Genomic DNA, 24,147 nt, shown 5'->3' on the forward strand with positions numbered 1-24,147 from the left:
AAAGGATGATCTACCCCTTTAGGGGCCATAAGCCTGGGGCCAGCCAGCCTATTCGTCTATCAGACCTGACTAGGAAGGGGTTAAGTGTTCTCTCTCAAGGGCTGAGAGTGCTCAGTTGGGGAAGAGCTGCAAATACGTCAGACAGAAAAGAAAGATCAAGGATGGTGTGGGTCTGCTGCTCAAAGGAAAAGGTGAGCTGGTAATGGACGATAAGAAGGCGGAGATGCTCATGCCTACTTTGCTTCTGTCTTTACACAAAAAACAACATGTGATGATGATTAGCAAAGTTATCATAGACAGTAAAGGGGGCGGGTTGCAGATCAGGATAAGTAAAGAACATGTCAGAGATCATCAGGGTCTGATGCTGGTCACCACAGAATGCTGAAGAAATATCAAAGCCACTGGCAAAAATATTTGCAAACTGATGGATGGCAGGAGAGGTCCTGGAAGACTGGAGAAGGGCTAACATGGTGCCTGTCTTTAAAAAGGGAGAAAAGTAGGAGCTTGGGAACTATAAACCAGTCAGCCTGACTTTGATATCTGGGAAGCTATTGGAGCCATGTATAAAACATTCAATTTGCAAATACCTGGAGGATGAAGCGGTGACCACTAGCAGCCAGCATGGAGTTACTAAGAACAAATCACGACAAACCAGCCTGATTTCTTTCTTTGCCAAGGTAACTGTTTGGATGGATGTGGAGAATGTGGTGAACATAATATACCTGGACTTCAGCAAGGCTTTGACACAGTCCCACATGACATTCTCATGATGTAAGTAAGCTGAAGAAATTCAGCCTCAGTAGAACTACCAATAAGTGGATGCATAACTGTATAAACAACCGCAAACAAAGAGCAACTATTAATGGGATGATGTCCGACTGGAGGGAGGTCTCAAGTGGGATTCCACAGGGATCTGTTCTAGGTCTGGTGTTGTTTAATATCTTTATTAATGACCGGGGTGTAGGAATAGAGAGCATATTGATCAAATTTGCAGATGACACAAAGCTAGAGGGGTTGCCAACACTTTGGAGGATAGAGCTAAAATTCAGAGGGATCTTGATAAATTGGAGAACTGGGCTACAGACAACAAAATGAAATTCAGCAAAGACAAATGTGAGGTGCTGCACTTAGGGAAGAAAAACCAAATGCACAAATACAGAATGGGGGGAAACTGTCCTGGCAGCAGCACTGCTGAAAAGGATCTGGGAGTTGTGGTGGATCACAACTGAACATGAGAATCAACAATGCGGTGCTGTTGCAAAAAAAGCAAATGCAATTTTGGGTTTCATTAACAGAGGCATAGTATGTAAGTCACAGGAAGTTATAGTACCGCTCGACTCAGCACTGGTTACATCTCAGTTGGAGTACTGTGTCCAATTTTGGTCACCGCTGTATAGACAGGGTGTAGAGGAACTGGAAAGGATCCAGAGGTCAGTGACAAAGATGATCGAAGGGATGGAATGCAAGCCCATATGAACAAAGGCTGAAGGAACCGGGTATGTTTAGTTTGGAAAAGAGAAGATTGGGGGGGGACATGATAGCAGTCTTCAAACACTTACTTGCTGCCATAAAAAAAGATGGAGAAAAAATTGTTCCCTCTTGTTTCAGGGCAAGAGGCAGTGGGTTCAAACTACAGCATGGCAGTTTAGGAATAAATCTCAGGAAAATCTTCCTAACGGTAAGAACAGCAGGACAATGGAACAAACTGCCAAGGGAAGTCGTGGAAGCTTCTTCACTGGAGGTTTTCAAAAGGAGGCTGCATAGCCACCTATCTTTAGACACAACAAACCCTGCATCTTGGCAGGGGGCTAGACTAGATGACTCTTGCGGTCCCTTCTAACTCTATGGCTCTGTGATTCCAACACTCCCTTCTGGTCTTATAATCTATGTATCTATAAATAAATAAATAAGAAGAACAATAACAACTATAATAATGATGCATATAAAAGCTGCACAAATGGCTTTGCCTGTAATTCTGTGCCCATAGTTGTCTGACTAAATGTTTGGCTTCCCATACAGTGAGTTCCATACAGTTGCGATACAGTGAGTTCCATGGCTTAATCTTCTATACATCTGTTGCCTTCCCACTTCACTATGCATCTACTCGTCTAATGAACACACTCTCCACCATCCCAGACTCTCTCACTGCTCTTGTTGCGATAGCACTGTACCTTTGCAGATCTGGAGAGAGGTTGGTTTTCTCAATCCTGAATAGAGATTGGTCAGGAATTTTCTGATTAAACATTATTTCATCGGAAAATCACGACTCATTGAAACCAAAACAGTTTGCAGAAAAAGGATCGGTTTCAACAAGCCTCCTGATTTGAGCAATTTTTGGAAAAAGGTTTCAAAACCATTAAAACATCCTGTTTTGACATTTTTGAAAAAAAAAAACCCACTACAGTTTTGGTTTATAATTTGAAATGACTTTCCACTTAGCAATTGTAGTTAATTTATGCTAAAAAAAGTAAAACCTTTTTTTTAAAAAGGTCAAAATCTAAATTCAACTTTATGATGGAGCCGAGATTATTTTCAGACTATCAGTTTGTGAAAATTTTCAAGATTTCAACTTTTTATTCCAATTCAGGATGGGGAAAAAATGTTGAAATCTCAAAAACTCTTGCAGGATGGGAAAAGTGTTTCCCACTCAGATCTAATCTTGAGAGTCTGAGCTTTCCTAGTGGTTTCTTACTTGCTGGTATACTTAATCTTCAGAAATGATTCATCTTTGAACATCTGGAGCCAGAGGTCAGAGATAGGAGTTTCTTGAGAGATGTGATCCAAGTTGTTGTTTGCATCAACTACTGCTAGGATTTGAGCAAACATGTTTGCCAGAATGTCTTCCAAATGAATCCAGACAACATGCCTTAAAAAAAAAGGAAAAACATGTCTTATAAAATAATTCTTTCAACTCTCCCTCCCTCCCCAACCAGCTCATTCTGTGTGTCTGTAACAGGAGGGTTGCTTTGCAGGGCTGGGCCCTAAGATACAACTATGTAAACATCCAACAATCACAATAAAGCAAAGTCATCCACACAGGACAAAACAGGGAGTACCATTGTGTCTTGCGTGGTGACTGGACACAAGTCAGATATCAGGAATGGCAATATACAAAAACCTGTAGGAGAACACTTCAACCTCCCTGGCCACACAATAGCAGATGTAAAGGTAGCCATCTTACAGCAAAAAAACTTCAGGACCAGACTCCAAAGAGAAACTGCTGAGCTCCAGTTCATTTGCAAATTTGACACCATCAGATCAGGATTAAACAAAGACTGTGAATGGCTATCCAACTACAGAAGCAGTTTCTCCTCCCTTGGTGTTCACACCTCAACTGCTAGCAGAGCACCTCACCCTCCCTGATTGAACTAACCTCGTTATCTCCACACTGACTTATACCTGCCTCTGGAGATTTCCATTACTTGCATCTGAAGAAGTGAGGTTCTTACCCACGAAAGCTTATGCTCCCAATACTTCTGTTAGTCTCAAAGGTGCCACAGGACCCTCTGTTGCTTTTTACAGATTCAGACTAACATGACTACCCCTCTGATACAAAACTTTCAAGTTATTTATCTGTAGGGTTTGGCACATTTCATACAGCTGATCAATTTTGTTCTTGTTCTTTGTTCTTGTTACAAACAAGACCCTTTAACTGTCCAATGACCTAAGATTTTGTTGCCAATACCCTGATTAATTGTGATTTTTAAAACATATGCTAGTCTTCTGTATAAGTTCTTATACCACCCTCATCACTGTTGTATCCGAGTCCCTTCCAGTAATGCTTTAAGGGACGTGATACAGACATATGACTTCTTGTTGGTATTCCAAAAATTTGAGCTATTTGAAATTCAAATGGCCAACATGATGCAACTATACAAGAATATACAACGTTACCTGAATGAAGTGCCTTCAAGTATGAACTCGCTAGACAGAGCTCTGCGGAAAATCCACTCTCTAGGCTTATGGCTCACCATCTCTTGTTCTTGTAAAAGGTTACAAATTCTCCTTTTCAACACTTCCATAAAATGACAGGCAACTAGCCATAAAAGAAAAAGAAATCACTTTATCCCACAATAGGGCTGGTCAACATTTTCTTAATGGAAAATTGTTTTCTACTAAATGAAAAGTGGGGTAGAAAGTCTTTGCTTTCCTCAAATTTTTGATTTTTTTGTCAGAAAACCCCAAACCTGAAAAATTTCAACTGAAAGCCAAAAATTTTGGATTTCAGCAGTTTTGGGCCAAAAAATTTTGGGTTTTCAGGTGTTTGGTTTCTGGAAAAAAAAAGTTGAAAATTTCCATGAGGGAGGGGAGAAAAACATTTTCCAAGCAGTGTGTGACATTGTGCAGTCTATATGGTTTTATAAAAATATGATAAGTGAATATAATGTAACTGGGATATGCTTCATGCAAAAGGTCTCTTGTAAGGTATCATTAGAAAACTTATAATCTATTGAATGTGATCATCCTATTTGTATAAATGTACCACTCTTGTATCTGAAACTAGAAATATGAAATATAACTCTGAGGTCCTATTGTAATTATGCAAAGTGTGGGCCATTAATGGTGATTTGGAATATTGATGACTCCCATTAACCAGGACCATCGTCTGCAGATGGTTGTGTTTTACCTGTGAGTCTTCCTGTATATGTGTGTGCTGGCAAGTGGATAATGAAGTCTTGAAGTGACATGTGATCATGTCACCTGAACTGGAATCCATCTTTAACCTGGTGCTTTTCCAGTGAGAGGGGGTGGAAACCCAGAGGGACAAAGGGTTCCCGCCTTATGCAAAAGATATATAAAGGGATGGAACAGAACAAAGAGAGGAGAGGAGCCATCATGAAGAATTCCCTAGCTACCACCTGAGCTGGAACAAGAGCTGTACCAGGGGAAAGAATTATGCCCAGACCTGGAAGGTGTCCAGTCTGAGGAAAAAACTTACTGAAGCATCTCTGAGGGTGAGATTATCTGTATTCAGTTTAATTAGACATAGATGTGCATATTTTATTTTATTTTGCTTGGTGACTTACTTTGTTCTGTCTGTTATTACTTGGAACCACTTAAATCCTACTTTCTGCATTTAATAAAATCACTTTTTACTTATTCATTAACTCAGAGTATGTATTAATACCTGGGGGAGCAAACAACTGTGCATATCTCTTTATCAGTGTTATAGAGGGCAAACAATTTATGAGTTTACCCTTTGTAAGCTTTATACAGGGTAAAACAGATTTATTTGGGTTTAGACCCCATTGGGAGTTGGGCATCTGAGCGTTAAAGATAGGAACACTTCTGTGAGCTGCTTTCAGGTAAACCTGCAGTTTTGAGGCAAGTAATTCAGACCCTGGGTCTGTGTTGGAGCAGATGGGAGTGTCTGGCTCAGCAAGACAGGGTGTTGGAGTTCTGAGCTGGCAGGGAAAACAGGGATAGAAGTAGTCTTGGCACATTGGGTAGCTGCTACCAGGACGGTTTCTGTGATCCAACCTGCCGACTACACCACTGTGACAGGTTGGATCACAGAAACCAAAGCTGCAGGTTTTCCATTGAAAGTTTTCACAGTAAATTTTTGACGAGTTATGTGACTCCTTCCATTAGTTTTGGCAATGAAGATTAGACAAATCAGACTAGACGTGCCATTAGACCATAGTTTCCCTCCCTAAAAAAGCACCTTCCATTTACTTAGTTTGGAATATTTACACATTCATTTGCTTAAAGTTGGATCCCATTTAATCACTAAGGATGATTGCACAGTTGCCTTGAATAATTGTATAGAACTTAACAAATGTTGACAGCACAGTAGCATGAAAGACCTCCACACTCATTTTTCATTTGCATTTGATGTCTAAATGGGATTTTTTTTATCCAGGAATCCACAGCTGTAATGCTAGTGCCCTAGCTGACTGTACCACTAATCCATCCAGTTTGTTCTTAGAACATCTTGGAATATCCAGTCACACACAAATACAAGGTCTTTTCTTTATACTCACATATATTCTTGCTCTGAGACTGAAAAAGTGCACCATAGAGGACCTGTATCCTTTCTGTAGCTCGCTGGCTGTTGTCTTTCTTATCCTCCAGCTGGATTACAGCTTTCTGGACACTTTGTTTGATCAGGAATTCAGTGCTGATCAGTTGCAGCTGGGAAAATATTTGGCAGGGCAATGCTATTATCCCCATTGGGCAGATGGGAACTGAGACATGGATACTAAGGGATTGACTCAGGGAAGTCAGCAGCAAAGCAAGGAATTGGAACACAGGTCTTCTGAGTCCCAGGCTACTGCCCAAACTACTATAGACCATCCTTCCTCTTCATTTTCATGGCCATCAGCAGAATAGCGTCTGAGCTGTACCCTGGCAATCTCAGTAGCAGTTTGGGGAGGCACGTGCCGCATCTCAGGGCTGCAGTTCCTGTATCTGTCTCATATGGCCCCATCTCTGCAGTACCTGAGCACCTCACAAACACTGATGAGTTTATCCTTGTGAGGTTGGCAGCGCTATTCCCCCTCCCAGTCACAGGGGGGAGCTGAGGCCCAGAGACATTCAGTAACTTTCCCAGGAAGTCAGTGACAGAGCCAGAAATGGAACCCAGAAGTCCTGAAACTTACTCCTAGTGCCTTACCACAGGGCCAACTTTCCCACACTACTTAACAAGGGAGAATGGCTGGTGATCTCCTCTAAAGCGCCAGGCGTGATGCCCTGCAACCTTTCCTCCCTTGGGCAGCGAAACCGGAGAAGCAGGGACTTCCCCTCTAGCTGAGACTGGATTTGATAGTTCTTACTTATGGCAGGCAAGATAGATAAGACACTTACATTTTCCTCTGGGGAGTCATTGGCTTTTTCAGCATCTTCAGGGGCAATAGAATCCTCTGGACAACCTTGAATGATGAGTAATTACGTTACTTATCTGTTGCATCAAAACCTTCAGATATTAGAAACTTAAGGATTGGCAACAGTGTGATTACTGGGTAAAATCTGAGTCATACATTGATCTGGGAATGTGGCTGGTCCTTTGGATCAGAAGAACCCTTTGTTTGATTAAACTGGTTTTAAATAACAACTCATCATTAACTCGAGTGGTGAAACAAGGGCTGGAGTAACTAAGGAGACTGCATTTCTGACTTCTTGTTAGCCTGTGTGGTGAGACTGAAGTTACCAAACCACTCACAAAAGTATCTCTCAGGGAAAAATAACCACCGGTGTGGGGTGAGTCTGCCCCATGTCTCAGCAGTCTGGTATTCTCAGTTGTGACCCACTGAGGCACAGTGACAGCCCCTTCCAAGCGTGGGCCCAGTGCGATGGCACCATTGCCGCCATAGTAAACCCAGCACTGCCTCTGACTCCTGTGCACATGGACCCGTGGACTGGATGACCCAGGCAGGAGCATTACGTGATTCCCTACCCCCCTCTTACTTCTCTGTGTGGGGGTGTAGCCTAAATCAAAACTGAGTCTTCAGAGGGAGTGTGCATGGAACACCACAGCTCCATTTGCACAGTCGCTTTTTAGCGTATGGTGACATCTCCTTATCTGATTAAACTTCAATCTCTTATGGGACAGGGAAATGGCAGAAGGTAAAACAACACATCAGAGATGGGTTTAAAGCAAGAAGTCGGTTACTTGTGTCGGTTCTCTGCTGGGTGCTGTTCATGAAAATCTCAGCGACTGTCATTTTGGAGAGCTGTCCCAGATTGGCTGCAAAGGTCTCGGGAGAAAGCAAGTCATCCAAGTGAACAGTGCGCCACTCACCTGCAGAGACAAAATTGGAATAGATGACAAAATGTCATTGAGTCACAGAGTTTAAGGCCAGAAGGGACCATTAGATCACCAGTCTGGCCTCCTGTATAACACAGGCCATTAAATTGCACCAAGTTACCCCGTACTGAGCCCAATAACTTGCACATCTTTCCAGCCAGGCATGTAATCTGGATTTGAAGATATCAATGAATGGAGAGTCCACCACTTCCCTCGGTAGTTTGTTCCAGTGGTGAAGTCTCGCACTATAAGGCATTTTATCCAGCCTTCACATCATTTTTGTATCTTTTCTCTGCACCTTCTCCAATTTAGCATCCTTTTAAAAACGTAAATATTAGAACTAGATGCAGTATTCTAGTGTTTGCCTCACCAACGCCATATACAGGGGTAAAATCATCTCCCTACTGCTACTCACTCCTCCTGTTTATACCTCCAAGGATTGCATTAGCCCGTGTTGTCACAGCATTGCACTGGGAGCGAATGTTGAGCTACTTTGTCCACTGTGACCCCTAGATCCTTGCAGAGTCACTGCTTTCTCATCTACTGTCTGCCATTCTGTCCGTGTGTGAGTTTTATCATTGGGGGGAAAGCTCGCTTTCTTGCACATCCAGCACCACCAGTCTTTTCCTCTAAGAGTTCCCAACTACAGCTAACAATTTTTTTTTTTACATTTTTGTGACATTTTTCATCAAAACTTCAAATTTTGATCAAAAACGGGAGTGGGCAATTCCCAACAAAAAGAATAAAAAATTATTGTTTTTGTTGAAATTCCAGTTTTTGGTTGAATTTTGATAGCTCTCCCTCATGTGACTTAGGAACACAAGTTCCATGGAAACAGGACTTATGCTTCTAAGTCACTTAGGCCCAGATCTTTAAAGTTATTTAGGTGTTGCTGTGCTCAGCATTGCAACACCTAACTGATTTAGGAGCCTAAGTCTCAATTTCAAACGTGATTTAAGCACCTAAGGTCTAAATCCCATTGCCTGTCAATGGGATTTTGGCTCCTAAGTGCCTAAATCCCTTTTTGAAAATGGGACTGAGATGGTGCAATGCTGAGCACAGCAATGCCTAAATAATAAAAATCGGGGCCTTACGTGCCACTGAAAATTCCACCCTAAATCAGTGATTAAGACAGTTAAAATGATTCAAATGTTGCAATAATGTTAACAATCCCTCTTGCTTTCCTCTTCTTCCAAACCTTTCCAAATCAAGGCACGTTCTTACCAGCACTGAATGCCAGGTAGCTGCACCCCCCGAGTATCCTTGGGACTTTGGTTATGATGACGACGTGTGATGGACCGGTCGTTCCTGGTTTTCTTCTCTCATCCTCTATGCAGTACCTGAAAACACAACAGAAGGAAGATTCATAGCTTCATAGATCTTCAGGTCAGACGAGACCTTCTGACTATCCAGTCTGACCTCCTGCATGATAGCACAGGCGAAAAAAATCTCACTTGGTGATTCCTGCATCCAGCCCAATAACTTCTGTGTGACCTAGAGTGGAGCTTTTACAAAGAGACGCACGGCCATGATTTACAGACTCCCAGGGATGGAAAATTCACCCCATCCCTAGGGGAGCTGTTCCAATGGCTAATTTCCCTCCCTGTCAACAATTAGTTCTAGTCTGAATTTGTCTCATTTCAAAGCTCCCGGCTACTGGATCTCGTTCTGCCTTTTTTTTTTGCCCTCAGAAATCTCCTCCCCATGTAGGTTCTTTAGGCCACAATCAAGACAGAAGATGTGTTACCTGTCTCTCCATCCGTCTCTTCCCTCTGGGTGAAATCCTGATATCCTGGAGTCAATGGCAAAGCTCCCATTGACTTCAGTGAAGCCAGAATTTCACCCTGTTTCCATTCTCCACTGTCAGGTCTGAGAGTAGGGCTATGTCTATGCTTAAACCGTTACTGCAGCTGCACCGCTATAGCGCTCCAGTGTAGACACTCACTGCAGCAATAGGAGGGGGTCTCCTGACGCTATAGGTAATCCACCTCCCCAAGAGGCGGTAGTTAGTTTGACAGAAGCAGTCTTCCATCAACCTACTACTGTCTACACTAGGACTTAGGTTGGCTTAACTACATCCCTCAGGGGAGTGAGTTTTTCACACCCCTGAGACTTGTAGCTGGGTTGATCTAAGTTTTAGACCAGCCTTGAGTCTGCTTTTGACTTTTTGCCATGAGGTGATACCAGCACAATCAGCCGTCCCTGCTGTTTGCAACAGGTACTGACTGTTGCCAAGTCTGGTGATTTTTCTCCACGCCCCAGTTCCCAAAACGGCTGGATTATGGGAAAACCTGCTTTTGTTTAAGGTTGGGTGCCAAACTGGCCTCCGAGATTCTTTTGACAGCCTTATTTTTCCCATTCAGCCTCCCTCAGACACTGCAGTGGAGTGGAGGGCTGGAAATTCCATCAGCAGGAAGATCTACTAGCACAGAACCACCATGGTTATTTTATAACGCCCCGGTTCAGCAAATCACTGAAGCACATGCTTAACTCCTCCACTGTACTGGGCCCTAAAATGATAAGAAAAGCTGCTTACTTTGCACAGGCAAGAAGCCTTTTGCTGCTCTGTGGCTCGTCAAAGTTGAACTGGACAAAAAGCAGTTTCTCTTCTGTCGATTCTCTGAAGAACTTACTGCACATGATAAAGTCTCTTTAGATACTTTTAAAAAATTCACACTTAAGACATTAAAAAAAATCACATACAAGACTAAACAACAAGAAAAGAAGTAGGACCAAAAAAACTCATTACCTAAGTTCCTGGCGGAATGCATGTTCTGTATCAAACTGACTTAGAAAAAGACAGCGGATTTTATTTTGGAGGTTCAGTCTCTTTCTTACCACTTCCAAATCTCTCTGGTTTAGAAGTCTTGCATGTGTAGAAACCTAGGAAAAAGAAGTCAATTTAGGCAAGATTTTTGCGCCTGATTTTGCTATTGTAAAGACATAGGAAAACTGCAATAAAAATAATTCCTTACAGGACTTTACTGCCCAATAGAACTGATGTGAAAATATTTTTTCCCCTCTCATAGAAAATGTTGATTTTTTTGTTGAAAAATCAGAGCCACGAACCACCCCACTTCCTGCAGCATAGCACTCCCTAGCACTGCACTGGGGCACTGCAATCACCACTGACTGAGAGGCGAGAGCCCCCTACAGAGCCCCCACCCCACTCCCTGCAGCACAGCTCCCTCTAGCGCCACAACTGGGGCATTGGAGTCAGCACTGACTGGGAGGGGAGACAGCCCTCTTCTGAAACATGTCCCCTCCACAGCCATGCTGTATGGGTTTTGAGAAGACCATAGCATGAGGTACCAACCCCAAACATTAGTGGATTATATGAGTTTCCTTGCAATGGACACACTAATAATGACTCTCATTGACTTTCTGGGCTTTGGGTCAGTGAAAAAGGCTGGAGGATCTTAGGCCAGGTTGGGACAGCTGGGTAAGATGCAGACACAGTTAGGCAAATAGGCACTTAGCAGAAACCCACCTACATATGAATTCAAAGTGGACCAGGTGCAGAGAATAGCTACTAGGATGCTCAGGGGAATGGAGAGCTGATCTTGCAAGATGGCACTGGAAGAGCGGTTTAGTTTAACAAAATAAAGACTGAGAGGGATCCTATTGCTCTCTATAAATATATCAGGGGGTAAAAACCATGGAGGGAGAAGGACTATTGAAGCTAAAGGACAATATTGGCACAAAAATAAATGTGGATAAATTGGCCATGAATAAATTTAGAAGAAGGTTTCTAACCATCAGGCGAGGGAAGTTCTGGAAGTCTCCCAATAGGAGCAGTGGGGGCAAGAAACCAAACTGGTTTTAAGAGGCAACTTGATAAATTTATTAAGGGAATTATCTGAGGGAGTTGCCTATGTGAGCAAGGATGGAACTAGATGTTCCAGAAGGTCCCTTTCCACTCCTATGTTCTTATATATAGAACTAACCTCTTAGTTTCTCAAAACCACAAACTTTTTACTTGTAATGACAAAGTCAAAGAACCTAGAAAAACACTGCTCTGTATAAAGATTGAAGGAGTGGGATTGTTACCACAGAAAGGAGATGAATAAAAGAGGGCTGGATCCAAATCTTTAAAATACTCACTGTTCTAGAGAAGGGAGATAAGGAGCATCTGTTCTCCCTGTCTCATAACACAGTAACAAGGGGACAGTCAATGAAAATAAAAGGTAGGGAATTCAAAACTGATAAAAAGAAATCATTTTTCACACATGTAATTAGCCTGTGGAACTCACTGCCACAAGAATTTGTTGAAACCAAGAACTTCAGTTCATAGATTCCAAGGCCAGAAGTGACCATTATGATCATTTAATCTGGCCTCCTGTCTAACAGAGGCTATAGGATTTCCCAAAAATAATTCCTGCTTGAAGCAGAATAGAACTTTTAAAAAAATCCAACTTTGATGTTAAGACTGCCACTAATAGAGTCTAAACACAGCCCTTGGTAAGTTATTCCAATAGTTAATTATCCTCATTGTTAAAAATGTATGCTTCATTTCCAACCTGAATTTTGTCTAGCTTCAACTTCCAGCCATGGGATCATGTTATACCAAGCAGACTGAAGAGCCCATTATCAAATATTTGTTCCCACTTAGAGACTGTCAGCAAGTCAGCTTTGGACCTTCTCTTTGTTAAGCTAAATAGATCGAGCTCCTTGAATCTCTCGCTATAAGGCTTGTGTTCTAATCGTTTAATCATTCTTATGACTCTTCTCTGAACCCTCTCCAATTTATCAACATCCTTCCCACGTGTTTGTACAGTCCTAGCATAATGGAACTCCGATTGTGACTGAGGTCTATCGGTGCTACCTCGTCGTCTAATACTGTATTTTCAGGGGTGCTGTGCACCTGCAGCTATCATGGGAATCAACTGGAGTTCTGGTTGCCCCCACTTCTGAGAGTCAGACCCATTATAACAACACTGAAATAAAACATCTCACCTCCAGGCACAGTCCATTGGTGCCATCTGCATTTGACTCTTGCTTCACTGCCCCCCACAGAATGTCAATCAGGCCATTGTGCTTCTGCTTTCCAAAGTACAGGTCCTGAACCTGCTCCGCATCCTCCAGCGGAGAATATTTGAGGCGCAGGATGGAATCGGGGGTTGCACACTCAATGAGTTTGCTTTTAGAAGCTGCGAGGACTGACTCTTCATCGGGCAGACAGTTCCCATGAAAACCACTCGGAGAGCACTGCAGAACAACAGTGGCAGAAGTGTCGTCACTGAAACCAATGAAAACATCACGTTCCTGGGGAGCCAGGTCTGCCGGCCTCGTGCAGCAGAAGTCCGTGTTCTTGATAGTGACAAACAACTCGGCCCATTTATTCAGCTGTGTCGTCAGCCCCTTCTGCTGCCAGTGCAGAATGGTGTTCATCTCCAAGCAGTGCTTCTCCAGCCTGTTCAACAGCGGGGTGGGGAACTGCGTGTAAACCACGTTCTTCTCCTCAATCACAATCAACCTAAACTCCTCCTTCACGCGGCATTTAACCCTGTGAGTTCCAAGGCCAAGGTCAACATAATAGTTTCCTCCTAACCTGACGAAGCACTGGTTCAGGGCATCGTAAAGGCTTTCGTACAGGTTGTGAATGTTTAAGAGAATGACGGGCCTGCCTGTCTCCATGCAGATTTTCACTCTGTTAACAGAGCGGCACACTTGTGAATATTCTTGGTCCCGTGGGAAACCCGAGCCAAATATAATATCACAGTTCTCTATGTCCATGAGTTTGGTCATCTGTATGATCTGGAAAGCCGCATGGTTTGTTGTTAACAGCAACAAGTATCTAGATACAAACCCCATCTGTTTCTTGTCTAAATTTTCCTGTAACAAATGAACTGTATGGATGGTTTCTAAGTTGGAAGACAGAGAGATGGGTGAGTTCTTTTTGAACAGATCTAATGTATTCAGATCTTTTGAACCTCCAAAGTTTCTCAGAATTGCTTTTGCAATGAGCTGTTCTTCTAGAGAGATGCCTTTTATTTTCTTGGCATAGGACAGTATCATTTTGATGAGGCTGTAGAAGTCACGGAGCCCAAAAAATTCCATGGACTGTTCCTTTAACACCTCACAATAGAAGGCAGCCAAGGAGGGGAACAAATGTTCAATCTTGGTAACATGCACCTCATCAGCACAGATCCCCTTGGCGGTCTTCACCAGTTCGTCTTTGTTGAGGTCGGTCCGGAACACAAGGAGGCCCCGGTTCATTTTAGCAGGGTCCAGGGCCCAGTTCGAAATGCCAACAAAGCCAACTTTTTTGTACGGTTCTGGGGCTTCATCATCAACACAACCATCTTCAAGAAGAGGGTGCAGTGTCTTCAGGGGCATCTCAGGTGAGTCTTCTGCAAGGCCTATCTCATCCAGGATAACCACAGAGGCAAACTCCTCCAGTTTCTGGCCCCTTTGGAACTGTGCACATTGTTTGAAAGTGGAGATAATTCCTTCTGGCTTGGAATGAGGGCTGCACTGGAATGACACCAGCTGGACCTGCTTGCACCGTTTGAACAATTCTGTTTTAGATAATCTGCCCTGCATTGCATCAGCAGCTATGGTCTTAGACAGGGATTTGGAGCTACCTGGCTTCCCGACAAGGAACAGCGGCACTCTCAGGTCCATGCATATGACCATCATGAAGATGTTTTCCCTTAGGGCATCATTCCGTGCTGTTGTGCTGGGAACAGAGAGGTTATCCAGGAACACCTCTTGGCAAAGTACAATCTCTAGCTGAAGCAGGGATTCGGGCACAGAGAAGCATTTCGCTATCTCTTTCAGATAATCTTGGCGACTCTCGAGAGATACATAATAGCAAACCCCAACTGCAAGAACCAGAGATCTTTGTGCTTCATTTAATGCAGATATCTGATCTTTCTCACACCCCTTTGCAAGGGCATGAATGGATGGGTCATAGTCATTTGACTGTTGAGCCTTACTCTTTTTTAAATCGATAAGAGGAAAAAGCAGGTTTCTTAAGCTATAAAACCACAGCAGCACCCGCATGCAGCGCTCTATGTCCCGGAGACTGGCGATTCTGCATTCCTCTTTCTTTTCTCTTAAAAACTTCTGGGAGGTGGAAATGACAGAGGTAAAAACATCCATGTTCTCTTCGGGAAGCTTGTCTTTCACGATGGATTTAACAATCTGTCTGATGTACAGACTCTGAGTATTTTCATTTAGCTCTCCAAAGTCCCAGACAAGAGGCAACATGCTCGGTGGAAGAGGCTGCACCCGATACACCAGCTGCCTCAAAGGGATGAAGCCCAGCTTTTCTAGGGTGTCTTCACTCCGAACTCTGTACCCCAAGCCAGCTTTCTCTAGTTTCTCAATGGTTTCCTTGGTGTGCCTTTTGTAAGGGTTGCAAGCAGCCACCACTTTTAAGCGAGTGGTGGAGATTGGCTCTCCATTCACACTCTGGTCACATAGGACCTCTTTAATTGCAAACACGGCTTCGGTGGTGTTGGCTTCATCAAAGAACAGCACCGTGTCCATGTTGTGCGTCTCTTCATTGACGCGCGCCAGCTCGATGGCTTCCTTGACTTTCTGGTGGATGATTTTGGAGCTGGTGCCTCCATGAACACGCACCAGCATCATATTCTGAACATCCTTTCCTGCTCTTTGCAAGCTGCACATGAACTGCACCAACTTGGTCTTCCCACAGCCTGTTTCGCCCATGACGATCACGGGAATCCCACACTGGAACCTCAGGTGAATGGCCAGCATTTTCATGGTATTGTCCAGGGTCAGTTGGTAGGATTCATCTGGGTCTTGGGAGCTTCTCACACCGAATACGCTGCAGAGAGTTTCTAGCTGCTCTTGTCTGGACAGATCTTCAAACTTTTTATTGAAAGGGACTTTCTGAAACTCAAGGGTGCGATATAAATGTCGGTCAATAACCTTCTTCTCGAGAACAGCCTGTGAATGTGCATCAACAGCATCAAAACTCGAATTGATATGGAAACCCAAGAACTCCATGGAGTGGTTGTCAGCATGGAAAATTATGTAGGGGTGAGATTCTTGCTCCCACTTGCGTCTTAACTGGTACCCTCTCAATACACTGTCCTCGTCCATTTTCTCCTCTTCGCTGGGTGAGCTTTCATCTGCCATGGCTAGGGAAGGCAAGGCAAAGTCCTTGGACATGGTGATCATAAATTTTATCACAAATGCCTTGAACCCCTTAAATCCCTCTTCCACTAATTCGCTGCTGCAGAACACTGAGTTTTCACACTTCATCAGCTGGAGGTTTAGGAAGCGTGTGAAGTTGCTGAGCTCAGTCCAGGAAGGGTTCTTTCTCCCACAGGAGTCCAACAAGAGCCTCAGACACTCTTCCTGGGTCCCTTCAACCCTCCCAGGGGTGAAACAGAACCTGTCAAGATCGGCCTTTCGCTGGTATCTGCTGATGTACTGGTATGACCTTTGGAAGGCATCACCCCTGAACGTGTCACTGTCCAGTAGCTGTTGTTCCACTTCAGCAGCATCTCCAGAACTGTTGTTTTTAAGCATCTCTAGTACTTCTACTGGTGACATGCATTTCACAGCTGGAAGGAGACCTAGAAATCCTTTCTCCATTTCACTGGTCATCTAAAAGCCAAATGACAAGGAGTTAAAGCTTTATAAACACTGAAGTTACCCAAACAAACTGAAGAAATCATCTACACATTGACAATAATATTATTCATGAGGACGTGGCTTAATGAGCAGAGCACAAAGAATTTGGATAAGGTAGCACCATGTTACACGGTGCAAATCATTCACTGATACAGCCAAATTTAGATTTATGAAGTAACTTACCCAATCCTCAAATATAAATGATACCATCTCATCTTCCTAGATGATAGTGTTTAATTCACGGGACTTTAAAGATGAGAAGTAGCCAATTTTAGGTAAACTATAAGCCCTGCTATGAAAAAAGCCTTGCTCTAATATAATCCAGTGCTCTTGCCTCTTGCACACTTCTGTGTGTAGTTGATGCTCTAAACAAGCTAAGTACCAATCTTGGGGTCTGATTTTCCATTGGTTGTCACCTTGTGCTGTCATTTGTACAACAGTATTAGATCAGAATGGTAGCATCGTATAGGTATAAACAGCGTCACAAGAGTCAAGGCAGGCTGCTTAACTGTAACCTATACATATACAATGTGGACAGCCTAAAGCTCCTCTGGATACTGACTAGAGTTGGCCACATTTTTTGACTGAAAAAGTTTCCTGACAGAAAATGTGGTTTCACTGAAATTTTCTGCAGGAAAGGGTCCGTTTTGATTACAGTTTGATTACATTTTTCAATTTTCCATTAAAAAAACAACATTTTTTGTTTTGAATCACATGTCAAAAAAATGGTTTGGATTTGGTAATGTCAAAATTTGAAAAAAAATCCTTTTGACATGTCTGAACATTTTCTTTCAGTCAAAAATGTTGCCGTTTTTCATTTTGATATTTCTGAATCAAAACTTTTCAGAACTTTCCAAAGTTCGGATAAAAAGTTGAAAGAGCAGATTTTTCCACAGGATGGAAATTCCATTTTCCAAACAGCTCTAGTATGGACAATATGTGTCTCCTCCAACAGCCATGATTTTATACAGCTCAATCATTTTTCTCTATTTTTGGATGGTACAATACTGGCCAAAGACTTGTAGTTCCATCAAGGTTTTCTCACTTTGAATTTTAACATGCTGCTATCACATGCACGTTGCTAGGTTCCAGAGAAAACCTGCCATTCACTATCACTTGGAGAATACCTCTTGTTTTCTTGTGCTGCTTATGCCTTTTCCTCTCACCAGGTATTCAATCAAATAAAGATGGGACTCTCTGCACTTCCAGACCATGCCATCAGGGCTTTGGATGTGTCTCAGAATGCACAGCTCAATCAGTAACTTGTAAAGACCCTTCGAGACCTGTCAAGAAAGATGCAGGGTTGGTCAGTTTTGCTTCATCAAAATGTCAACTGTTCATTGCTTCCCATTGTTACTAAACTTTCTGAGTTATTGAAGAATCAATAAATCAACAAGAGAGAAGAGATGCTCCATGAAAGTACACCCCAGTTAGAACCTCAGCTGGTGTAAAACAGGCATAGCGCCCTTGACTTCAAGCAAGCTACATTGATTTACACCAGCCAAGGATTTGACCCATTGTGTGGTCTCCCTGCTGATGTGACAGTAAATGCTGGGCTGTCGCTGTGACAGTGACAGGGACAATGGCAATACAAAGAGATTTGCGGGCATTGTGACAGAGTAGCAGGTGCTGGGACACCGCACAGTGATGCAGAGTTAAAATCTACTGTGAGCATCACCTTCTTCTGGCATCACAAGTGGGTGAGTAGAGTTTGGTTTGTGGTGGAACTTCTAGTAAGACAACTACATTTTTGTGACACCCCTGTTCACAGTTTAACCCTTTGTTACAGAAATTGGATGGTACTAACTGCTTTCCATAACTACCAGTGGAAGGGGTTTATTTATCTGACACTGAAAGGCACATTCACACTTTGAATGAGAGAATCCATCTTCGCTGTATATCATGGCATGGAGATTGCGCTCAGTAAAGAGACACTTACCACAGGGGATACGTCAATGTGGAAGATCCTGGGCCCAGCCTCAGTTGGTTTTTGTTCCAGTGAGCGAAGCTCCTCCAGGAGAAATCCAAAATCTATTTCCGACTCCGTCAGCCTAATGGTTTTGTGTCTCAGCTCTGCATTCTCTGGTCGGGTTTTGGCTTTTCTGGTGGTATTTGCTACAAACAAAGACTTCCCTAAAATGAGAGAGAAGGTCAAGATTCAATTTCTACAGTGCTCTGCCTTCTCATACTCTGTCTTCATGTTTCTATTTCTTCACCTGAAGCAGAGAAGGCCAGATCCCCACCTGGTGTAAACCAGCCATAGCTCCATTGGCGTCGATGGGCCAGATCCCCAGCTCGTATAAATGGACATAAGTCAGCTGGAGTCAGTGGTGCAGATTCCCAGCTGGTGTGAACGGGTGTGGCGCCATTGGAGTGAGTGGAGCTACGCTCACGTACACAGGCTGAAGATCTGGCCTTTTTGTATAATTCTTCTTCAGCTGGGGAGCTAGGAAAGAAGTTTCTACACTGGAGAAATCTCACCTTCGCTCCACAGGGCAGGCATGGTACAACTTGCTGTAACATGAACTTTCTAAATGGTAAAGGCCCAGTGACTGTGATACCAGTTCAGGTTCTGAATCCCCACCCTTTTAATCCAGATCATAAACTGAGCTAAAACTAAGGGCAGATTTTCTGCTCCACTCTGATGTAGATTCTCTTCAGCCGGCTCCTTAGCCACCCCCTGGAGCCCCAGAGCCGAGTCTGGACCCAACAACCTATTTGATTAACAGTGTCAAAAGATACGCAAGAGCCTCACAGGGAAAGTGTGCCCATAGCTACACCTCTAGGTAGACCATGGGTCTACCTGTTCCCTATGTTCTCTGGGGCACCATGAGAGGAGCTGGGACAGAGAAGACTGATTCTGCTCCATCTCCCAGTGCCTAAGGGCTAAATAGATAATAGCCGTTAATCTGTATTCAATTCATACTCATCAGGACAATGATAATCCAGATTAAATCTCTACTAAAACCTACCCATGCCAGCTCGCTCTGAAAATACAAACTTCACGTTCTGTTGAAAGGGCTTTTCAAAGACCTGAGCAACAGGTGCCACCCCACTGGGCACTCTCAGGTGTGTCTTCAGGTATTTCTGAATTTCTACTCCCGAATCACAGGAAAAGGAGACTTTGTATGTGTCAAAGGCCGTCATAACATAAGAATTGTGAGCTTTGGCATCACAGAAGATGAGAAATCTGTAATCGGCATTGCTGCAAGATTGTGCAAAGTGGAAGAAGAGGGACTCTAGGTTCTTGGAGACTTTGTAAACTAATTTTTCTGCACCAAGCAAGCAATAGATCTTTTTGTGTCTGGGGTCTGGAGAAAGAGCTCTCCTCACAATCAGCTCAATGTCTTCTTCCTCTGTCTCAGGGGTACAGACCAGCACCTCATCATACGTTGGAAGAGGTGCCCCCTTGGAGTGCGTATAGACAGACAACAAGAAGGGTAACATCTGCTCTTCTTTACATGTGACGAGGCAAGGCTTCCCCGCTTCCAAACCCACTGGTAAATTCCTCTCAATTACAGCGGTTTCAAGAGATGTCAGGTATTTCAGCATTTCACCGAAAACATCCAGGCTAATGTATTTGTCTGACACCAAGCCAGTGAGCTTGCTACGGTAAGCGTTCCAGAGCAAATGCACCTTGGCATGGATAGACGGCAAACTCTCAAAGGAAGTGGCCACTTCATCTTTTGCAAGGCTTTGGAAGGTGGATGGATCCACATCTCTGTTCCTGTTTTTAAACTTCATGGACTTCTGCAGAAAGGCTTCTCTCTGCTCGTCGTATAATTTGCTCAGCTCTTCAATCTTTTCCTCTTCATCAGCATAGTCTAAGGCGAATTCCATGAGCATTTGCTCAGTGATGGCTGAGTTTGGCAGATAACTCTGGAGAGCTGCCTTACCCACTGATTCGTCATACCCAGACTCAACCAGACCTTGGATGAGCTGAGGAAATTTAACAATGTAGTCATTCCAGGACACGGACTGATCATCCTTCTCTGATATATCAACGGATTCTGCAGGAGTTTCAAGTGCTCTCTTTAATGCTTCTCTGATATCCTCTTCTTTAACATCATGCTTGAAAACAGAAAGCATATTGAGAGCCTGTGGGTCTGTTTGTCCTTCATGCAGTTTGGCTAACTTGCTACACAAGTAGAAGAGTTGGCGTGCAGTGAACATGTTTAGATGGCAATAATTGTTCCTTTGAGTCTCCAGATATTTCTTCCACTCTACAAGGCAATGCTCCATGATTTTGCAAATGCCATCTAATTCTTCCAGGATGGGTTTTTTACTCTGAACAAGGATTCCGGCTATTCCAAACTCTGCGTAGATTGTTACTTTGCGTTTGGGGTCACAGTAAACTTCAGCTTTCCAATCTATGAAAAGGATGTTGCCAACGCTGAGAAGTTGCAAGTAGAGCTTCCCAACCATTTCAATTTTTTCCAGGATCTGTAATGTGTCAAATACACAATGGGAAAGTAGAATTTATAGAATACAGTTTGTTTTCAAGATCATTAAGGCACTATGAATGTTATACTTTCTTTTACAACTTAACCTGGATAATCTGAATCATTTGATTAAGTGGGGATTTGTCTTGGGACACCCAGTCTCTCTCTTTTTACATCAGGTAACCAGAACACTAACATGAAAAGGACCTGCTTTCTGTGGAATATTTGGATTTTTCATCAAAAAACTAAACATCTGGAAATCACATTTCTATTTGGATATCCTGCTATAGTGCCTGATGGGAGTTGTAGTTCAGTTGTTGTCTCATGTCTCCATTCTCCTCTTTGGGCTGGGATCCTCACCAGGTCGCCATCTTCCATGGTGCAACCATTTCTCCTTGCCATGAGTGGAGACCATGGTGCATCATAGGAGATGTAGTCCAACAAGGGAGTCCAGCCTATAGAGGAGACTGGGAACATGAAGCACCCAAACTACAACTTCTGTGAGACACTACATTGGCATTTTGAGAGGAAGGATAGTCCAGTGGTTTGGGCACTAGTCTAAGACTTAAAAAACCCAGGTTCAATTCCCTAGTGTACCTCAAACTTTCAGCGTGACCTTGGCAAGTCATTCAGCCTCTCAGTTCCCCCTCTGAATAATTGGGATAACTGCCCTGCCTCACAGGAGAGTTGAGAGGATAAATACATTAAAAACTGTGAATTCTTTAAGATCTACTGATTAAAAGTGCTATATATTATTTCAGAATCAAAATATTTGGGTTTTTCAGCAGAAAATTTTTGATTTTTCACCAAAAAGTCAAACTTTTCTCTGGCAATTTTCAATAAAAACAACCCCCTCCCATTTTTGTTGAAATTTTCCATAGGGAAAAAATTGTTTTCCCACCAGCTCCACTCAAGAATCTCTGCTGATCTCAACACAGCGCTACTACTCTTCTAAGGTAGCCAAGACCCAACCTTTTAGGGCCTGATTTTGGTAGGTGCTGAGCATGGACTACACAACTGAGTTAGTGACAACTAGAGGTGGGAAAAGAAACATTTTGCCTGAAGCTTTTTTCACCAAAAAAAGCATTTTCGGGTCACCTAAAACCTTCCATGAATTCATGTCAAATTTGTCAAATTGTTTTGGTCAATCCCCCCACAAAAAAACCCTAAAAGTGAATTCCAAAAAATGTGAAACGTTTTGTTTAGATATTTTCTAAATGAAACTTTTCCATTTTTTCAATTCAAAACAACTTTTTGTTTTGAAATTCAACTTTATTTTAAAAACTCAGAAAACATGTGAAAGCTCAAAAATAAAATGAAATGTTTTATTTTGGGTGAATCATGCCAAGACATGGGTCCTACCTAGGAGGGGGTATTGGGGAACTGTCAGGGAACGTGCCACCCTGGCCCATCCTCAGTGAACAGGTGAGCCCTGCATGGGTGAAGGATGAAGCTTGGCAATACGAATACATGGTTGAGGGAAGAATGTCTCAGGCTAGGATTTTATTTAAAAACAGGCGGTTTCTCTGCCCCTTCCTACAGACTGATGTGGTGGAGAGGGATTGACATGGTGGAAGGGCTTGAGTACTCATGACCCTGAGAGCTGAGCCAGCGGTAGCTTTGCCACCAACAGAGTTTGCCACACTGGATAGGATAGGTGTCAGACCATGGAGCAATCCATTGGTTGTCCATGTTGGGGGTTGGAATAAGGCTAACAACCGTATCCCATATAAAGTACATCTGTTAAGGATTTCTCAAATAAACCTGGAAAAAACACAAATCATGATAACGAGGGGTCCTGTGACACCTTAAAGACTAACAGATTTATTTGGGCATAAGCTTTCATGGGCTGGTGGATGTGGCCCACTCCTAACAGTTGATGAGAAAGTGTGAATACGAAAAGAGGGAAAATCACTTTACTCTAGTTCACTACAAAAAGTCATTTTCCCTTTTTTCATATTCACACCTTCTCAACAACTGTTAGGAGTGGGCCAAATCCACCTTGACTGAATTGACCTCGTTAGCACTGGTCCTCCGCATAGTAATCTCACACACCCATCTTTGCATGCATATATATACACCTGCCAAACTGAAGTTTCCACTTCATGCATCTGATGAAGTGGGTTCCAGCCCATGAAAGCTCATGCCCAAATAAATGTGTTAGCCTTAAGGTGCCACAGGACTCCTTGTTGCTTTTGCTGAAACAGACTAACAAGGCTACCCCTCTGAAACAACTGATGATGATATGGATAAATGACCTCAGTGATGGAAGAAGGACTGGATACTAGGAACATGGAATGTTTTGAGCTTATATAGGCCAGGAGAGCTCTCCAAAATATGGCAAATACACATGACAGCCCTGCAAGAAATCAGATGGCTGGGAAATAGATCAGAGGGCTGGGCATGTAGTTAGGATGACAGGAGACAGACCAGCTAAACATCTCTTGGAAGGACGTCCATATGGTGTCTGACCAAGGAGAAGACGGAGGGATAATACTGAACTAGACCTAAGAACTCTTAATGAGAATCACCCTCAATGGGAAAAACATGCCCCTGACAGAAAGAGGTGGGGCAAATTGTGAGAGCAGACATGGACCTCCATGGTCTTTACAGTCAGGCAGTACTAAGAGAGTTTCCCTGGGCAAAAGGCTGAACATCGCCAAGTGTAAGCAGCATGAACTGCAGAGGGGAGAACTCAGAAGAGACCATGCTAGCCTGTCATGCTGACAAGCCTCCGGCTCGCAAAAGCCTACACTACAAGGGGGTGGAGGCATTTCAGAACTTTAGTTGTTTCCACAGATCCGTAATTCTCACACTGCTCTTCAAGGTGAAAGGTTTCAGAGTAACAGCCGTGTTAGTCTGTATCCGCAAAAAGAAGAACAGGAGTACTTGTGGCACCTTAGAGACTAACAAATTTATTAGAGCATAAGCCATGATTTCAATAATTTCCATCCCACCATCAACCTCAGCCTAGATCAATCCACACAAGCGGTCCATTTCCTGGACACTACTGTGCTAATAAGCGATGGTCACATCAATACCACCCTATACCGGAAACCTACTGACCGCTACACTTACCTACATGCCTCCAGCTTCCATCCAGGACACACCACACGATCCATTGTCTACAGCCAAGCTCTAAGATATAACCGCATTTGCTCCAATCCCTCGGATAGAGACAAGCACCTACAAGATCTCTATCAAGCATTCTTAAAACTACAATACCCACCTGCTGAAGTGAAAAAACAGATTGACAGAGCCAAACGAGTACCCAGAAGTCACCTCCTACAAGACAGGCCCAACAAAGAAAATAACAGAACACCACTAGCTGTCACCTTCAGCCCC

General features: G+C 43.2%; 1 protein-coding gene across 3 annotated transcripts in view; it reads right to left on the reverse strand.

The window, feature by feature from the left end:
* Nucleotides 1-24,147, reverse strand: part of LOC101946831 (E3 ubiquitin-protein ligase rnf213-alpha-like) — a 151,932-nt gene that overhangs the window by 59,262 nt on the left and 68,523 nt on the right. For all 3 annotated transcript variants that reach the window (XM_065594210.1, XM_065594212.1, XM_065594211.1), the window contains 12 exons: nucleotides 19,333-20,803; nucleotides 18,300-18,493; nucleotides 17,488-17,643; nucleotides 12,704-16,333; nucleotides 10,497-10,630; nucleotides 10,284-10,379; nucleotides 8,972-9,087; nucleotides 7,613-7,741; nucleotides 6,808-6,872; nucleotides 5,985-6,135; nucleotides 3,895-4,036; nucleotides 2,693-2,866 (listed from right to left, as the gene is read on the reverse strand). In XM_065594210.1, the coding sequence (XP_065450282.1) occupies nucleotides 2,693-2,866; nucleotides 3,895-4,036; nucleotides 5,985-6,135; nucleotides 6,808-6,872; nucleotides 7,613-7,741; nucleotides 8,972-9,087; nucleotides 10,284-10,379; nucleotides 10,497-10,630; nucleotides 12,704-16,333; nucleotides 17,488-17,643; nucleotides 18,300-18,493; nucleotides 19,333-20,803 (6,458 nt within the window). The remainder of the gene's footprint in view (nucleotides 1-2,692; nucleotides 2,867-3,894; nucleotides 4,037-5,984; nucleotides 6,136-6,807; nucleotides 6,873-7,612; nucleotides 7,742-8,971; nucleotides 9,088-10,283; nucleotides 10,380-10,496; nucleotides 10,631-12,703; nucleotides 16,334-17,487; nucleotides 17,644-18,299; nucleotides 18,494-19,332; nucleotides 20,804-24,147) is intronic.

Source organism: Chrysemys picta, chromosome 4 (genome assembly GCF_011386835.1).
Source record: "Chrysemys picta bellii isolate R12L10 chromosome 4, ASM1138683v2, whole genome shotgun sequence".
Lineage (NCBI taxonomy): Eukaryota > Metazoa > Chordata > Testudines > Emydidae > Chrysemys > Chrysemys picta.